The following is a 15,322-nucleotide window of genomic DNA, read 5'->3' as shown; positions in this document are numbered from 1 at the left end:
TCTCTAGGATAATTTTTCAAGGACAACTATCGGAGTTAATCATAATGCTATGGACCTGCCGATTCCATGATGTAAATATAGTAAGCAGGAATACTTATGGATATGATGGTAACAGAAGGGAAAAGCACATTTTTAGGAAAAATAGATGGGCTTAATGCATATTCTTTATGTTAGTCTAGAGTGTCCATAGAGCAACCAAACTAGTCCTACCATCTTTTAAAATGTAATTTATTCCTTATGAATATGCATTTGTGTATATGAGAGGAGTATTAAAGTACTGTTCTTTGCAGTTTGTATCCTCAAACACTGTTGAATTTTCAGAAAATTGACATCTGCTAAACTTGAATTTAATATTTGCCATACATACATCTGTTGACCCTCTATTGCATAGCAGGCACTGTGCTTCGTCGACTCTTTTGCTACAGTGTGTGACACGGTCAAAGGTAGAACAGCAAAGGTAATGTGACAGTACAGAAGTATAGCACATAAATATAACTCAGTAATACAGTAAGTTGTTTTGAATGATACACAATATATATGCACATATATGCTTTCTTAAATTATAGTTTGCAACCTATACAGAGACCTCATGTGTATTCTCTTTTCAATTTAAATCAGATATAGGTAGAATGTGTATTTTAATTGAATTTCATATGTATCATTTTGTGTGAGTAAATGTATGACTTATAGATATGGTTAAAAAATATATATATATAGGTAGTGGTTAGAAAGCAAAATAAATGACATAAGGTCTTCCTGTTATTTTTGTCTTAAGTACACATATATAAAAATGCCATGTGTGGCAGATTGAAGCTATAGCTTACTAGTTTTTAACATGTTTAGCCTTCAACCATGAATGATTTTGAAATTGTTGGTCTGGAGTGGAGACAAAGTACGAGCATTTTGTAATCTCCTTAGATGAACCTGAAATCTGCCTCCAGTTAATAACATGAGTGGTAGTTTAAAATAGTATTAAAACATATAAAAAAAAGTATGATAAAATGTTACCTTCCCTTTATTTCATGTGAAAATCAAAGATAAAAATCAAGATTATGTTTTTTCGTCTTTAGATTCCAGGTGTATATAATTCACCATTCAGAAAAGATCCTGATCCGTGGGAGTTGCGGTTACAGAAGGCAAAGCCTTTAACACACCGAAGACCTAAAGTTAAGCAGAAGCCCCCCGTCAGCCCGAGTAGCTGGCTAGCTTGTACGAGTGCCCGTTCCTTTCCTCGGTGCCAAATTCTGCCACCCATTGATAGGAAACAATGTCAGGTACTCATTAGTCCTGTATAAGAATTTTTCCAGTGATTCTGCCCTTACTGCTTTTTCAAAAAAGCTACTGTTTTGTTTTGTCTTTGTAACAAGAAGGGAAAATTATTGTTTACAGGATCCGATTTTAAATAGTAAGTATAATGTACACTTAAACTATACCAAGGAAATATTCTTTTGGTACTATATTTAATTGTTTTGAATATGAAGTTAACACATAGAAATTTTGGCTATGATCTAGCCTTTTCATGTAAAAATATTGTCATAACAGTACTTGTTATAATCTCTTATTGCTAGAAAAATATTATGTAGAATATTTTAATTTATTTAATTTAACCTCTCATCTGATGATCTGTATCTTATATACAATTGTAAACATAATTTAGATTTGAATAACATAAAAAGTGAAAGTTGGAGAATTAGGGCCCAAAACAATGCGATACTCAAGCAGAGACAAAAAATCTTCACAATGGGTTGGAATAGAGCACGACGGGCAGATGACTTCTCAGGGCTAAAGGGCAGAGTGGGGCCTGTTGGGTGGTGATTGTCACTCTCCTCAAAGTACCAGCGAGCAACAGTTTTGTCATCCCCTTCAATATTTAAACTGGAGAAGATAACTGCCACCAGGTAGCATCAACCTAGAATTGGGTTGATTTTGGTTCACACAGCCAGGCACCCAGAACTCCTACCACTTGGTTTTCTGCTCAGGCTTGCCTCTGTGTATCTTTTGTTGCATAATATATTATGAGTTACTCCAAAACCTGATGACTTATACCAACACCCATTTCTTATCTCACAGTTTCTGTGCATCAGCGTTGCAGGTACCGCTTGGGTGAGTGCCTTAGACTCAAGAGCTCTCATGAGGTTGCATTCAAGGTGTCAGCTAAGGCTGTGCTTTCATATGAATGCTCAGGTGTTGGGGGGAAGAAGAGGGGAAATCCTCTTCCAAGGATCCCATGTGGTTGTTTTTTCTCATGTTGGAGTCCCTCCTCGCGTCAGCCTCACTACAGTGCTACCCCAGACATGGCAGCTGGCTTCCATCACGGAGAGTGGTCTAAGAGAGTGAGAAAGAGCTGTTAAAATAGAAGCTACAGCCTTTTTATGACCTAATGCCATGAGTGACATTTCTTTACTTCTGCCACATTGTTTATTAGAAGTGAATAAGGCCAGTGCACACAAGGGCATGAATACCAGAAAGTGGGGATCACTGGGAGCCACCTTTGAGACTGCCTTTCACACCCCCAGCCATTTATTCAACCTTGTAATAGGACAACCTGCATTCTGTGCCATAATATAATTTCCCGTATTGCTGTAATTATTTGTGATATGTTGTGTTTCTGCTCTCTGTAATTGGGTCCTTAATTCCCTTTATTTGTGTATGCTTTTGCTCTCTCAAAACCACTAATAATTAACACTATTTACTGATATACATTACAGAAAGAGCTGTAAAAAATAACTTAAAATTGATAAAGCTAATTTTCCCCCTGGACCACTTTCTCTTTTTACTTATCCCTGATTCATTTCATAAGTCATATTCTTAATTACCTTTAAACTAATCTGTTTATCCAAAAAGACATAGAAGCTGAAAAGTCTTCCTCTTTCTGAAGTAGAGAGGCAAGCAGGGTGTATCTGAGCAAGGGGGCAAAAGAGAGATAATGAGAAAAACCTCAGTTTATTTTGGGACAATCTTCAGCATGTGGTTTCATTGTTCTTTTCAAAGTATGAGTTATTCCAACATTCAAGTGAAGGCATTTAAAATCATTTTAAATGTACGTGTAAAATGGATTTTATAAGTAACTGAATTTTTACCATTTGCATTCTGCACATTATTATTTCTGTTAATACAAGTAGTGGTTTTATATGATACCATCAGCATGAGCAATTCAGTTTATTAGTTATTCTATAAAGAAAATAATTATGGTATCTCCACTGCATATGTATTAAGTGTCCAGTGGTCATGAAGATATCAGATATAACACTGTATATTTGAATATGCAATAATCCGTATTTCATACTATACTCATTGAAATCGCTATTGGTACTTCACAGAACTCATAGAGTAATTCTGCATGCAACATCTTAGGAAATGTGAAAGTGATATGACATTAATAAGATATGAGTATACAAATGTTCCTGAGTTGGAAACTCTCTAGAGGTCATTCAAACCAAACTGCCACACAGTCTAGTATTCACAGTGTTAACTGCTGACACATTTAATATTATTTTATATGAGTTTTATAATATTGGTATTTTACATTAGCTTAACTGCTTTGATTTTTTATGTTTTTATAATATCCCTCATTTTACACAAGGCTGTATTCACTCTTCATGTCTATTAATGCACTTTTCTCAATGCAACTGCTTTTATTACTTCACATGGCTGCTTCCCCCCACACCATTCTATTTATAAATATACATAAACACGTATTTAATATATAGGAATGCATATGGAAGATATATACATGTATAAGGTATATGTAGACAATATAAACTTATATAAATATAAAAATATAAATGCTGATATATAGCCATATGAAATATACATGCATATATATTTATATAATATATATGGAAGATATATTTGTATATGGTTGAGGTGTTTTCTAGCACCGACAACCAGTTCTCTGATTCTCTGAATACTAACTGGGTGTCCAACAATTCAAGCCAGTTTGGACACTGCCAGAGTTAGAGCAGATTTCACAGCTTAAAGGCTCAGTCCCACAAGCTTGCCTCCCACTCCATATACCAGGAGCAATTCCTGAGCCTTCTGTACTTCTTACTGAGCAGCTACAAATTGAACATTCCCACAGTCCCATCCTAGGATTTGATAAATTTCTAGGATGACTCACAGAACTCAGGAAGACATTTGATTTACATTTACTGCTTTGTTATAAAGGGTACAAATGGACGGCCAGATGAATAGGTACATAGAGGGTCCAGAAGGGTCCAGAGTGCAGAAGCTTCTGACTCCATCGACTTGGGGTGCACACCCTCCCAGCACAGAGATGTGTATGCCAGTTCAGAAGCTTAGCAAATCTCCCTGTGCAAGAGTTTTTATAAGGCCGTATCTCCAACTCCATTACCCTCCCTGGAGATCAGAGGTGGGGCTGAAAATTCCAACCTTCTAATCACTGGGTCACCCTGAGGCTATTGAGGGGCCTCTAAATTACCTCGTTAGCATAATCTCAGATTTAATCTTGTACACTCATCATTCAGAAAATTCCAAAGGTTTTAGGAGCTCTGTTCCAGGAACCAGGGACAAAAACTGTTTATTATTATACTACAATGGTGTGTATATATATATATATATATATATATATATATATATATATGTATGTATATATATATATATATGAAAAAACATGGACATTATATGTACATTTATATAAAGATATTTATGTGTGTGTATATATATGTACATTTATATAAAGATCTATGTGTATATATATATATGGAAGATTTTCTATATATGTGTATACATATACATATACACATTCATATATGCACACACATACATATTCATACACACACATAAATTAAATTCATCTAGCACACCATGAAATAATGTTTCATACTAATTTTTTTATTTTCCTATTCTGCCGCCTTCTTTCTTCCTTTTTTCCTTGTCTCTTTTCTTGTTCCTTTTCCCCTTCTTCTTTCCCTACCTCCTTCTTTCCTATCCCCTGCATCCCATCATACCCTCTCTTCCTTCTTTTCCTTCCTTCTACTTCCTTCCTTCCCATTCTTTCGTAACCCATAACCCATCCTTTCTTGCCACCGTCTTCCCTCTTATCTTTCTTTGGCTTTCTTTTCCTCCTCTCTGCCTTTCCTTCTTTCCTTTCCTGTCCTTACAGAATGGGATTTTCAATGTTGTGGTTTTCTTTGAGTGAATCACATTTCCTCTATGTTACCCAGTAAGAAAGCATATACATCGTTGCAGTAATTTAAGATTATATATGCTATAGTCCAAATATTAGTCTCTGTACTCTGACAGTCTATCTGTACTGGTGAGGCAATATTTTTAAATTAGCATGGGACAATCATAGTAAGTTGCAAAATAAAATATTATTAAGTTTTGAGAAAAATTTAAAAATACAAGATACTGAAAAGTAACATGGGTTACTAAAAATATACGAGAATATAAATATACTTGACTCTCATAATCAGGGCTCAGTTGAAGGCAAAGAAAGTGGGACTTTGATAAACCATAGCTGACTCCAAGGAGACTTACAGGTTCAGGTTGAGAACTGGATGGTCTAGACGTTCTAGTGATTGATCTTTGGAAATGAGTACAATGAGCAAATCTGATGTGTGAAGCTATGCCCACAATCTGGGACCATATGGCTCTCCAGGCATGATAAATAGAAGCGATCACTTGAGATCTAAATGGTAGTCTATCAACAAAATTACAAATTGACAGAAGCTTTAGCATGAGGGAAGCTTGAGAGTAGATGTCATCTGATAACCTGGGAGGAGAACTATTGACCTCAAAGGTAAGACACTGATTGTCTAAGATAAAACTGCATGGACCAGGCACAGAAAGATGGAGGGATGGACATGATCACAGGAGGATGGGAGTCATGAAGATCATATTGAACCCAAAAGGAAGACTGGGTCTGTGTTTATTCTAAATTTTGAAGTAGGACTTCTCTTTCATTTCCTAGTCTTGTTGGAGATAGTAGGTTCCAGAACAAGTAATGGGGTAAGTCTACAACTGACATGTGTTATGTTGATACACCAACAAAAGTTAGAAGGCAGAGCTTAGCCACTAAGAAGACTGTTACTCCTTGTGAACGTTGGCTCCTTCCAAGTCATAGCCTTGTCCAATCTCGTATATTTGATGCTACTATTGTGCAAAACCTTTTTAAAACTTCACTTGAAACTAATAATATAAAGTAGAAAAAAATAATAAGATAGCCATAGGTATCATTTCTGAGTGTTTGCTGTGTTCTAAGTACAATGATAAGAGTGTCACTTATCTTACCTATCTTAAGAGCAATTTTGTGAGATAGATATTATTCCAATTTACATATGAGGCAAAAAGTTCTAGAGGAGTAATTTACCTTTAACAACACAACCTAATATTAAATTTTAAGCCCTGGAATTTGTCAAAGTAAAATATTAAGAATCTGAAAAAGAAAACAAATCCCCATTTGATTTCTTAATAATGAACTTCGGATCATGTTACTGTATCTTTAAAAAGTAAAGTTCCAAAAAAAAAAAAAATCCATTAACTTCTTTCAAATATAGTAATCCTCCTGTCCAGCTGTGAAAAGTACTAGATGATACTTATTTGCCATTTGTGTTATTTACGGTCCATGACTTTTATGGTAACTGGTTCCTATTATTGGTTTCTATTAATGTAAAACATAAGTGAACATAAATGAGGCGTGAATCATTTCTTTTTATTAGCCCCACAGTCTTCATTCAGTGCTTGCAGTAACTCCAGCTATGTCTTGTTAGGGATAACCTATTAAAAGAAGAAATCTTAAAGGATAAGGAATAGGATTAGAAATTTTTGACCACTTTACATCATTTCTTTCCCACACAACAGTAGTGGTGAAAAAAGAAAACAAAATGTAACTAATAACACAACAAAATCTGGAACCCCCTCTGATTTGCATTGTGCTTAATATGATTCCAGTTAGACAACCAGTGGATTCTAGTAACTAGTATAGGTAACTACTAATTTAAAGGTAAGATGGGTTGTAAATCATTTTTCACAGTTGCAGCTTATGAACTTTCCTCTGCTGTATGTTTGTGTTAAGTGGTTGCTATTGTATCAGAGTTATTAAGTCATGGAAGTTAGAATTTTAAATAAAGAACACTTAAAATAATTAAAAATGTGACCCTTCTGTGTTTGTTGGGCCCCCAATTAAATATAAGATCTGGCATTAACCTAAAAAGCCTTATTTTAAAGAAAACAAATACTTGCTATCCTATTTGTATTTATAGGAGGGCTCTTTAACAGCTGCGCTCAGAATCTTTTCTAATATTTTTATTTACTCAAAAAAGGAGAGAATTATTTTTAAATTATATTAGAATAAATGCATTTTTAAAATCAGAAAGCAAAACAAACTAGACCTACCAGTTTACCAGTTGTAGTACAAAAGTCTTTTGATGTAAGTGGGGAAAATTCTGCTTAATTCAAAATATTTTTAATATAATCACTTGTAGTTATGTGAACATTTCTTCAAGACATGATATTCTTATATATTTTTCTTATTCAGAGAAATTTTTCCTTAAAAATAATTCAGTAAACTCCCTATACTTTGTAGGTACTCAGTAGCCTTGGGCATCAGCGACGTGACAAAGGCGCCCCATAATAATCCTTTACCCCACCCTTTCTTGTCAGGGACCCTTCCGCACTATCGCGGAAGTGCTGGAGCAGCGCTACAAGCCTTTGGAGCCGACGCTGCGGGTGGCAGAGCCCATTAATGAGTTAACGGAGGCCAGAGAGGAGCTCAGAAGACAGGAGCGGGCGAGGAACGTAAATGACAATATGTAGGTTCTCAGTTAAAAAGAAGTAGCTCTTCCATGTTTGGTGTCTGAAGTTATATAACATTTTCTATTTCCCGGTACTGTAGAGAGTCTTTTATTTGTGAGAAATGGTAAACCACCCTTGACCTACTCAGAGGCAACCAATTTTTAACATGCCAACGGTTTAGATAAGGTTAATATTGAAGGCAAATTATACACATAAATAGATTATGCAAAGGAAATTTAAAAAATGAATAGCTTTTCGAGGGGGTAAGTGACCACTATCCATGCATCTGTGAAGGTAATTACCTTAATTATCTGGTGAAAACAGATATTTACAGTACTTATGCCATGAAATCCAACAGAACAAAAAAGTTTCTTAACATGGACTAAATTTCATTTGGATACATTGACACAACATAGTTTTTATAAATCAGTCTCAGTGAAAGAGGTTAGTTTCTGTATTACTGAAGAAGAATGAAAAAGATAAAGGATGGTCTAATAGCAAATACAATTTCAAGTTATTTCATTTTCAGTGATTTGGGTCTCAATTCATACATTTCTCCAAGGAGCTTACTCTCTTTCTTAAGGTGTTTGTCATCAATATAGTCATATGTAATTTGTACATTGACTATTTAAAATCCAGAAAGGCTTTTCAACAATTATTATCCCATAATGTATCTTGTAATTATCTTTGTACTGATATTATAATTATTTAGTATTCTATGTATACTAAATAAGATATTTACTATATTACTCTTGTGCAAATTATCATTATATGATCATTTAATATAAATATTATAAATTATATAATAGTCAACAATATATGACTACAATTATTTGTTTTTTACATACTATATATGCACCAATCATCTTATTATACATTAAATAATAACAATTTATATAATAATTCCAAAAGAAAAACTATGTTTTATTATGTAAAGAAACTAGAATTACCTCTTACTCAGCACAGTGGATTTTGGATCATTTTGTCAGTCAGAAGAGATATATAATGTGCTTTAACTTAATCATGCATTTCTTAAGAGTCTTTTCAAAAATAAACAGTTTCACACCAACTCATATGAAAGATAAAGTTGGCAAGCATCTCAAGTAATTTTGATTAAGTGTTTTATATTATAGTAATTACTTGAAGTGAAATAGTTAGCTATAGGGTGTTCAGCAGAATCTTTATATAATTAACTGAGTTACCCAACATCGAATGAATAAGAAAATAAGAAACATTTATTTCCAGTTAGTTTTCAGGAGGTAGATTTGTTTTCCCAAAGAGATTATAGAAGATTAATGCCGCTCAGACTTAGTCAAGCAATATATGCAATTTAGTGATGAGTATCTGAAGAGTTACATTACTCAGAGTATGTTTCTACTTTCAGTGATGCAAAGGTTTATGAAATAGCAAGAGTAATTGCTCAAATTCTTGACCACATTGCTATTTCTACAGATCACTATGAATCAAAGATGCTGAGGTATCCTTTCTTAATATTTTCCTTGATAAGCCTAGAAAGATCAGATATCAATGCTCTCTCCAAAAAGAGGTGCTCAACTTGTACTTTACATTGAATACTTGTAAATATCTTCAATCTCTGATGACCCTTTACCCTGGAGCTCTCAGATTGAAAAGTGCTTCTAGGATCATCAACCAATCAGGAACAAACCAAATGTGGATACTAAATAAATTCTGTGATAGAAAACAAGAAACAAGCATCCTTTTACCATACAGATGCATAATTTTTTAATGTAGAGTGTCCTCTCTGCATCAAGGGCATAACCTCATCTTAACTTATATCTGTAACAACCCAATTTCCAAATAAGGTCACATTCTTTTATGTATTCTTTAAAATAAGTCTAGGAACTGAGACACTATTTTATTCATATAGTATGGATTACAGAGGCTTTTCTGGAAGTCATTTTAAAACCATATTTCTTTGTTCTCATTCCTAAAGAAACTCATTCATTTTCTCATGTCTTCTTGAAGAAAATTATTTTCCCTATTTATTCATAGGTGTATCTTTATGAAACAAGAAATTAAAAAAGCAATTAGTAAATGATTGCTGAATAGGCTTTATGTGAGAAGTTCACAGCTGGGTGTTTTGAAAAATATGAAGGAGTTTTTATTGATTCAACAAATGTTTGCAGGACAGGAATAGTTCTAGGCTCTTGGGAAATAGCAGTGAATAACATAGGCAAAGTCTCTGTTCTCGGGGATCTCACTCCCCAACTTCAAGCTCTATTATAAAGCCATAGTAATCAAGACAATTTGGTACTGGCACAAGAACAGAGCCACAGACCAATGGAACAGACTAGACAATCCAGACATTAACCCAGACATATATGGTCAATTAATATTTGATAAAGGAGCCATGGACATACAATGGCGAAATGACAGTCTCTTCAACAGATGGTGCTGGCAAAACTGGACAGCTACATGTAGGAGAATGAAACTGGACCATTGTCTAACCCCATATACAAAAGTAAACTCAAAATGGATCAAAGACCTGAATGTAAGTCACGAAACCATTAAACTCTTGGAAGAAAACATAGGCACAAACCTCTTAGACATAAACATGAGTGACCTCTTCTTGAACATATCTCCCCGGGCAAGGAAAACAACAGCAAAAATGAACAAGTGGGACTATATTAAGCTGAAAAGCTTCTGTACAGCAAAAGACACCATCAATAGAACAAAAAGGAACCCTACAGTATGGGAGAATATCTTTGAAAATGACAAATCCGATAAAGGCTTGACGTCCAGAATATATAAAGAGCTCACACGCCTCAACAAACAAAAAACAAATAACCCAATTAAAAAATGGGCAAAGGAACTGAACAGACGGTTCTCCAAAAAAGAAATACAGATGGCCAACAGACACATGAAAAGATGCTCCACATCGCTAATTATCAGAGAAATGCAAATTAAAACTACAATGAGGTATCACCTCACACCAGTAAGGATGGCTGCCATCCAAAAGACAAACAACAACAAATGTTGGCAAGGCTGTGGAGAAAGGGGAACCCTCCTACACTGCTGGTGGGAATGTAAACTTGTTCAACCATTGTGGAAAGCAGTATGGAGGTACATCAAAATGCTCAAAACAGACTTACCATTTGACCCAGGAATTGCACTCCTAGGAATTTACCCTAAGAATGCAGCAATCAAGTATGAGAAAGACCAATGTACCCCTATGTTTATCGCAGCACTATTTGCAATAGCCAAGAATTGGAAGCAACCTAAATGTCCATCGATAGATGAATGGATAAAGAAGAGGTGGTACATATACACAATGGAATACTACTCAGCCATAAGAAAAGGGCAAATCCAACCATTTGCAGCAACATGGATGGAGCTGGAGGGTATTATGCTCAGTGAAACAAGCCAAGCAGAGAAAGAGAAATACCAAATGATTTCACTCATCTGTGGAATATAAGAACAAAGGAAAAACTGAAGGAAAAAAACAGCAACAGAATCACAGAACTCAAGAATGGACTAACAGGTACCAAAGGGAAAGGGACTGGGGAGAATGGGTGGGTAGGGAGGGATAAGGAGGGGCAGAAAAAGAGGGGTATTAAGATTAGCATCCATAGCGGGGTGGGAGAAAGGGGAGGGCTGTGCAACACAGAGAAGACAAGTAGTGATTCTACAAGTTTGCTACGCTGATGGACAGTGACTGTAAAGGAGTATATAGGGGGGACCTGGTATAGGGGAGAGCCTAGTAAACAAAGTATTTGTCATGTAAGTGTAGATTAATGATTAAAAAGAAAGAAAAAAAGCAGTTTCTATGTGGTGACCTCTAATGAGTTCTACACAATGATATAAAGGGCATATAAAAGTGTAGGCAAAGGGTCTGTTTGTGTTTATACAGAGGATCAAAGCCTAATTTGGCTACCCCGAAAATGAACTAAGATACGATATGAAAAAGAACTTCCAACATCAGCACTCTCGGGAAGACTCATGACAGAAGATGATCAGCAAAAAAAAAAACTCCAACAAAGATCCACGCACTGTCACAGGTGTAGATGCACTCATCCCACCAGTTCCTGGACTTGCCATGGGAATGATGAAGGAGATATCTAAGCTGGCCTGTGCATACAGTAAAACAAAAATTTGACTGGATCTATACTGTTGGAACTCAACCAAGAATTAGGAGAAGTACAAATTGTAGCACTCCAAAATCTTACAACCACAGACTATTTATCGTTAAAAGAACATACGGGATATGAACAGTCCCCAGGAATGGGTTGTTCTAGTTTATCTGAATTCTCTCAGACTGTTTAAGTTCAGTCGGACAATATCCACCATATCATGGATAAGTTTTCACAAATGCCTAAGGTGCCTAACTGGTTTTCTTGGTTTCACTGGAGATGGCTGGTAATTACAGGTATGCTTTGGTTAGGTAACTATATTCCTATTATGTTAATGTGTGTGCACAATTAATTAGTAGTTTAAAACCTATCCATGCTGAAGTTACTCTACAAGAAGATATGTCAAAGAAATAATCAATCTTCCCAGGTTTTCTTCTGCCTGCTACTTCTACAGCTTTTCTTCTTCCTACCTAATCACAACCTTTAAATAGAACTCGTGCCACATGTCGAATTTACTGAGTATCATAATTCTTCCAAGTGGTAAAGACACCTCAAGACAAATGCTGGGCATAGAAGCCACAGGGCATAAATATGCAAAGAAGTAAAAAGCTAACCTTTTCAAACAATAAGGCTTCTCTCTCACTTACCAACTTCACATTTCCCTGTATGGCCCTGGAAGATGACTGGTTAGCCAGAGACGGGTAAGATTCCTCAAGGGAGGAACAACCTAAGACAGGCACAGTCGCAGGGGGCCATCTGGTGAGAAAATGGGGAGCAGCAGAGGTGAGGCTTAGAACCTCCCCCCTCATGTTCTGAGAGAAATCTTCTGCATACCTGGATGTTTATTGCCCTTGTCTAGCTCGGATTAACACATAGTCTACAGGCACACACCTGATCATCTACATTTGCTCTCTTACAACACTAAACTCTGTTTTCTACCTTTATCTCGTATCTACCTACCACTTCAGCATTTTATTAAAAATAATAATAATAGAGAAATGTGGTATCCACATATAAATCAAGTTTAAAAATCAAATGAATATTCATATTTGAACTGACTGTGTATAGTTCATAATGCATGAACAAAACCGAAAGCTTCTGTGATGACTGCCCTTGTACTGTTCACCATGTAACTTATTCACTATGTAAGAATTTGTACTCTATGTAAGAATGTGTTCGTTATGCATCAGAAGATTGGAGACTGACGAAAATTAGGCTTGGGGTGGATTAATGATTGTGCATTGAGTATTGACCCCCCTATACAGAAATTTATTGTGGTTAACAACTATTTGATCAATAAATATGAGAGATGCCCTCACAAAATATATATATATATATATATATATATATAAACACACTTCGAATTGTAAAATAAATAAGTAACCGGGATGTAATGTATAGCATAAGGAATATAGTCAAAATATTGTAACAACTTGGTATGGTGATACCTGGTACCTAGAATTATCATGTATATAAATGTTGAATCACTGTGTTGTACACCTGAAACTAATGTAATGCAATACTGTTGTCAACTACCCTTCAATAAAAAAAAAAAAAAGTCTCTGTTCTCATGGAACTTTTGTGCTCCTAGCTTTAAACTGAACTGAGAAAGCTTAATGAAATTCTAAGAATTACCACTGTAAGCACTTGAACATCGTCTAGTGTGTGTTAAGAACAATAAATGCAATGAGTTTTAAAGATACATAATTTGCTCTGGTGTCTGATGATCTAGGAAAAGTGTTCTTCATAAAAAAGGGACTTCACTGGGTTCTGTGAAGGATGGTTAAGATTTTGATAGAGAAAAGATAAGAACAGGTTGATTGTATGAAGAAAAATAATGGTAGGATATTCAATTAAAGTTTTTCCCAAACTCAGTATATCCCCCATTGGCCTTGCTTCTTTTTATCTTGAGTATGAATTATACCACCAACGATCTGCCCAAGGTAGGGAGAGAGTTGTGAGTCATCCCCTTGTCCTTTTCCCTCCTTCTATTGGTCCTCAAATCCTGTCTATTCTACCTTTTAGTATCTCTCAAACCAAGCCCCTCTTTTCCTTTCTACTCCTAGTTTAATTTTGGCACTTACACTTTCTCCTTTTAATTGCTATAAAAAGCCTATCTGATCTGTTCGGTCTTACTCCCATTCTGTGCATCCACAACACTAGAGAAATTCAAGCAAGCTATGTTCAGCCAAAATGACTTTTAATGGCTTTTTATCAATTCCAGGATAAATCATAATTCCTTTTGCAAGACGCAAGGCCCTTTGGGATCTGATCCAGACTTAATGTCTTTAGTCAATTTTTTGCCACATGACGTGACAAACTCTTTGCTCCAGAGATACCCAGATGTTTTCATTCCTCTTTATAGCCCATGTTCTCTTTTGTTTCCATTAAGGAATTTCCTACCTCCCTTGACTTACCCAATCCACTCAGATCCACTTAAAAACAGAAAAGAGGATTACTTTTTTAGTATTTTTAAAAAGGGAAACAGCAGGACATATTTATTTAGGGTTTTTAAGATAGTGTTTCAAGGAATATTTTCAGATATAAAATGAGACCGTGCAAGTTGCCAAGATGAAGTGGGGAAAGAAGTCATTATTATTAAGAAGTGGAAGAAATGGAAGGCCACAGCATCAGAACTGTCAAGTAAATCCTTAATTTACCCATCAAGATGGCAGAGATGGAATCGAATGGTGATTGTAAATCGGGTGATATAGGCTGATATAGGCTTCACTGAAGTCTAATGAGAGATACTAAGGTCCTGTATGTTAATACCTTCTGTTAATTATAAATCCTATGGCTTAATACAGGAGACTATAATTAGGCAGACTGTAACTGTATTCAAAATGCAGTGGATTTAAGACATTGCAGCACAAGTCATTGCCAATCTGTGTCTGGTTGGCAAAATAATGGTTCCCCAGAAAGTTCATATTGTAATCTCAGGAATCCATGAATATGTTACCTTATATAAAAAAGGACTTTACAGATGTGATTAAGGACTTAAATTTGGGGATATTATACTGGATGATCTGGGTGGGTCCAATGTAATCACAGGGGTTTTAAAAGTGGAAGAGAAAGCAGAGGTGGAAAGAGATACGACCACGTAAAAGGTCAGAGTGACAGTGCTGCGAGCTTTGAAGGTGGAGGAAGAGGCCACAATCAAGGAATGCTGGAATCCTGTAGAAGCCAGAAAGATAAAGAAATGGATCCTCCCCTAGGACCTCCAGAAGGAATGCCTTGATTTTAGCCCAGTGAGAGCCCTTTCAGACTTCTGACCATCAGAACTCTTAAGATAACACATCTGCAATCTTAAAACCACTAAGTTTGTGGTGACTTGTTGTAGCAGCAATAGAAAATTCATACAGATACATGTGTTGAAGTCAAGGAGCTGCCTTGCTAGATCATAGTTTGGTGTTTAATAATAAACCTGAGCTGACCTTGAAGGAAGTCTTGGATCTCTAAGGATTCAAGATTCT

General features: G+C 35.6%; 1 protein-coding gene across 2 annotated transcripts in view; it reads left to right on the top strand.

The window, feature by feature from the left end:
* SPATA17 (spermatogenesis associated 17) overlaps positions 1-15,322 on the top strand; it is a 193,434-nt gene that overhangs the window by 109,906 nt on the left and 68,206 nt on the right. For both annotated transcript variants that reach the window (XM_036931603.2, XM_036931593.2), the window contains exons 7-8: positions 1,071-1,274; positions 7,627-7,775. In XM_036931603.2, coding sequence (XP_036787498.1) covers positions 1,071-1,274; positions 7,627-7,775 — 353 coding nt within the window. The remainder of the gene's footprint in view (positions 1-1,070; positions 1,275-7,626; positions 7,776-15,322) is intronic.

Source organism: Manis pentadactyla, chromosome 19 (assembly GCF_030020395.1).
Source record: "Manis pentadactyla isolate mManPen7 chromosome 19, mManPen7.hap1, whole genome shotgun sequence".
NCBI lineage: Eukaryota > Metazoa > Chordata > Mammalia > Pholidota > Manidae > Manis > Manis pentadactyla.
This window is presented reverse-complemented; position numbering and strand designations above follow the sequence as displayed.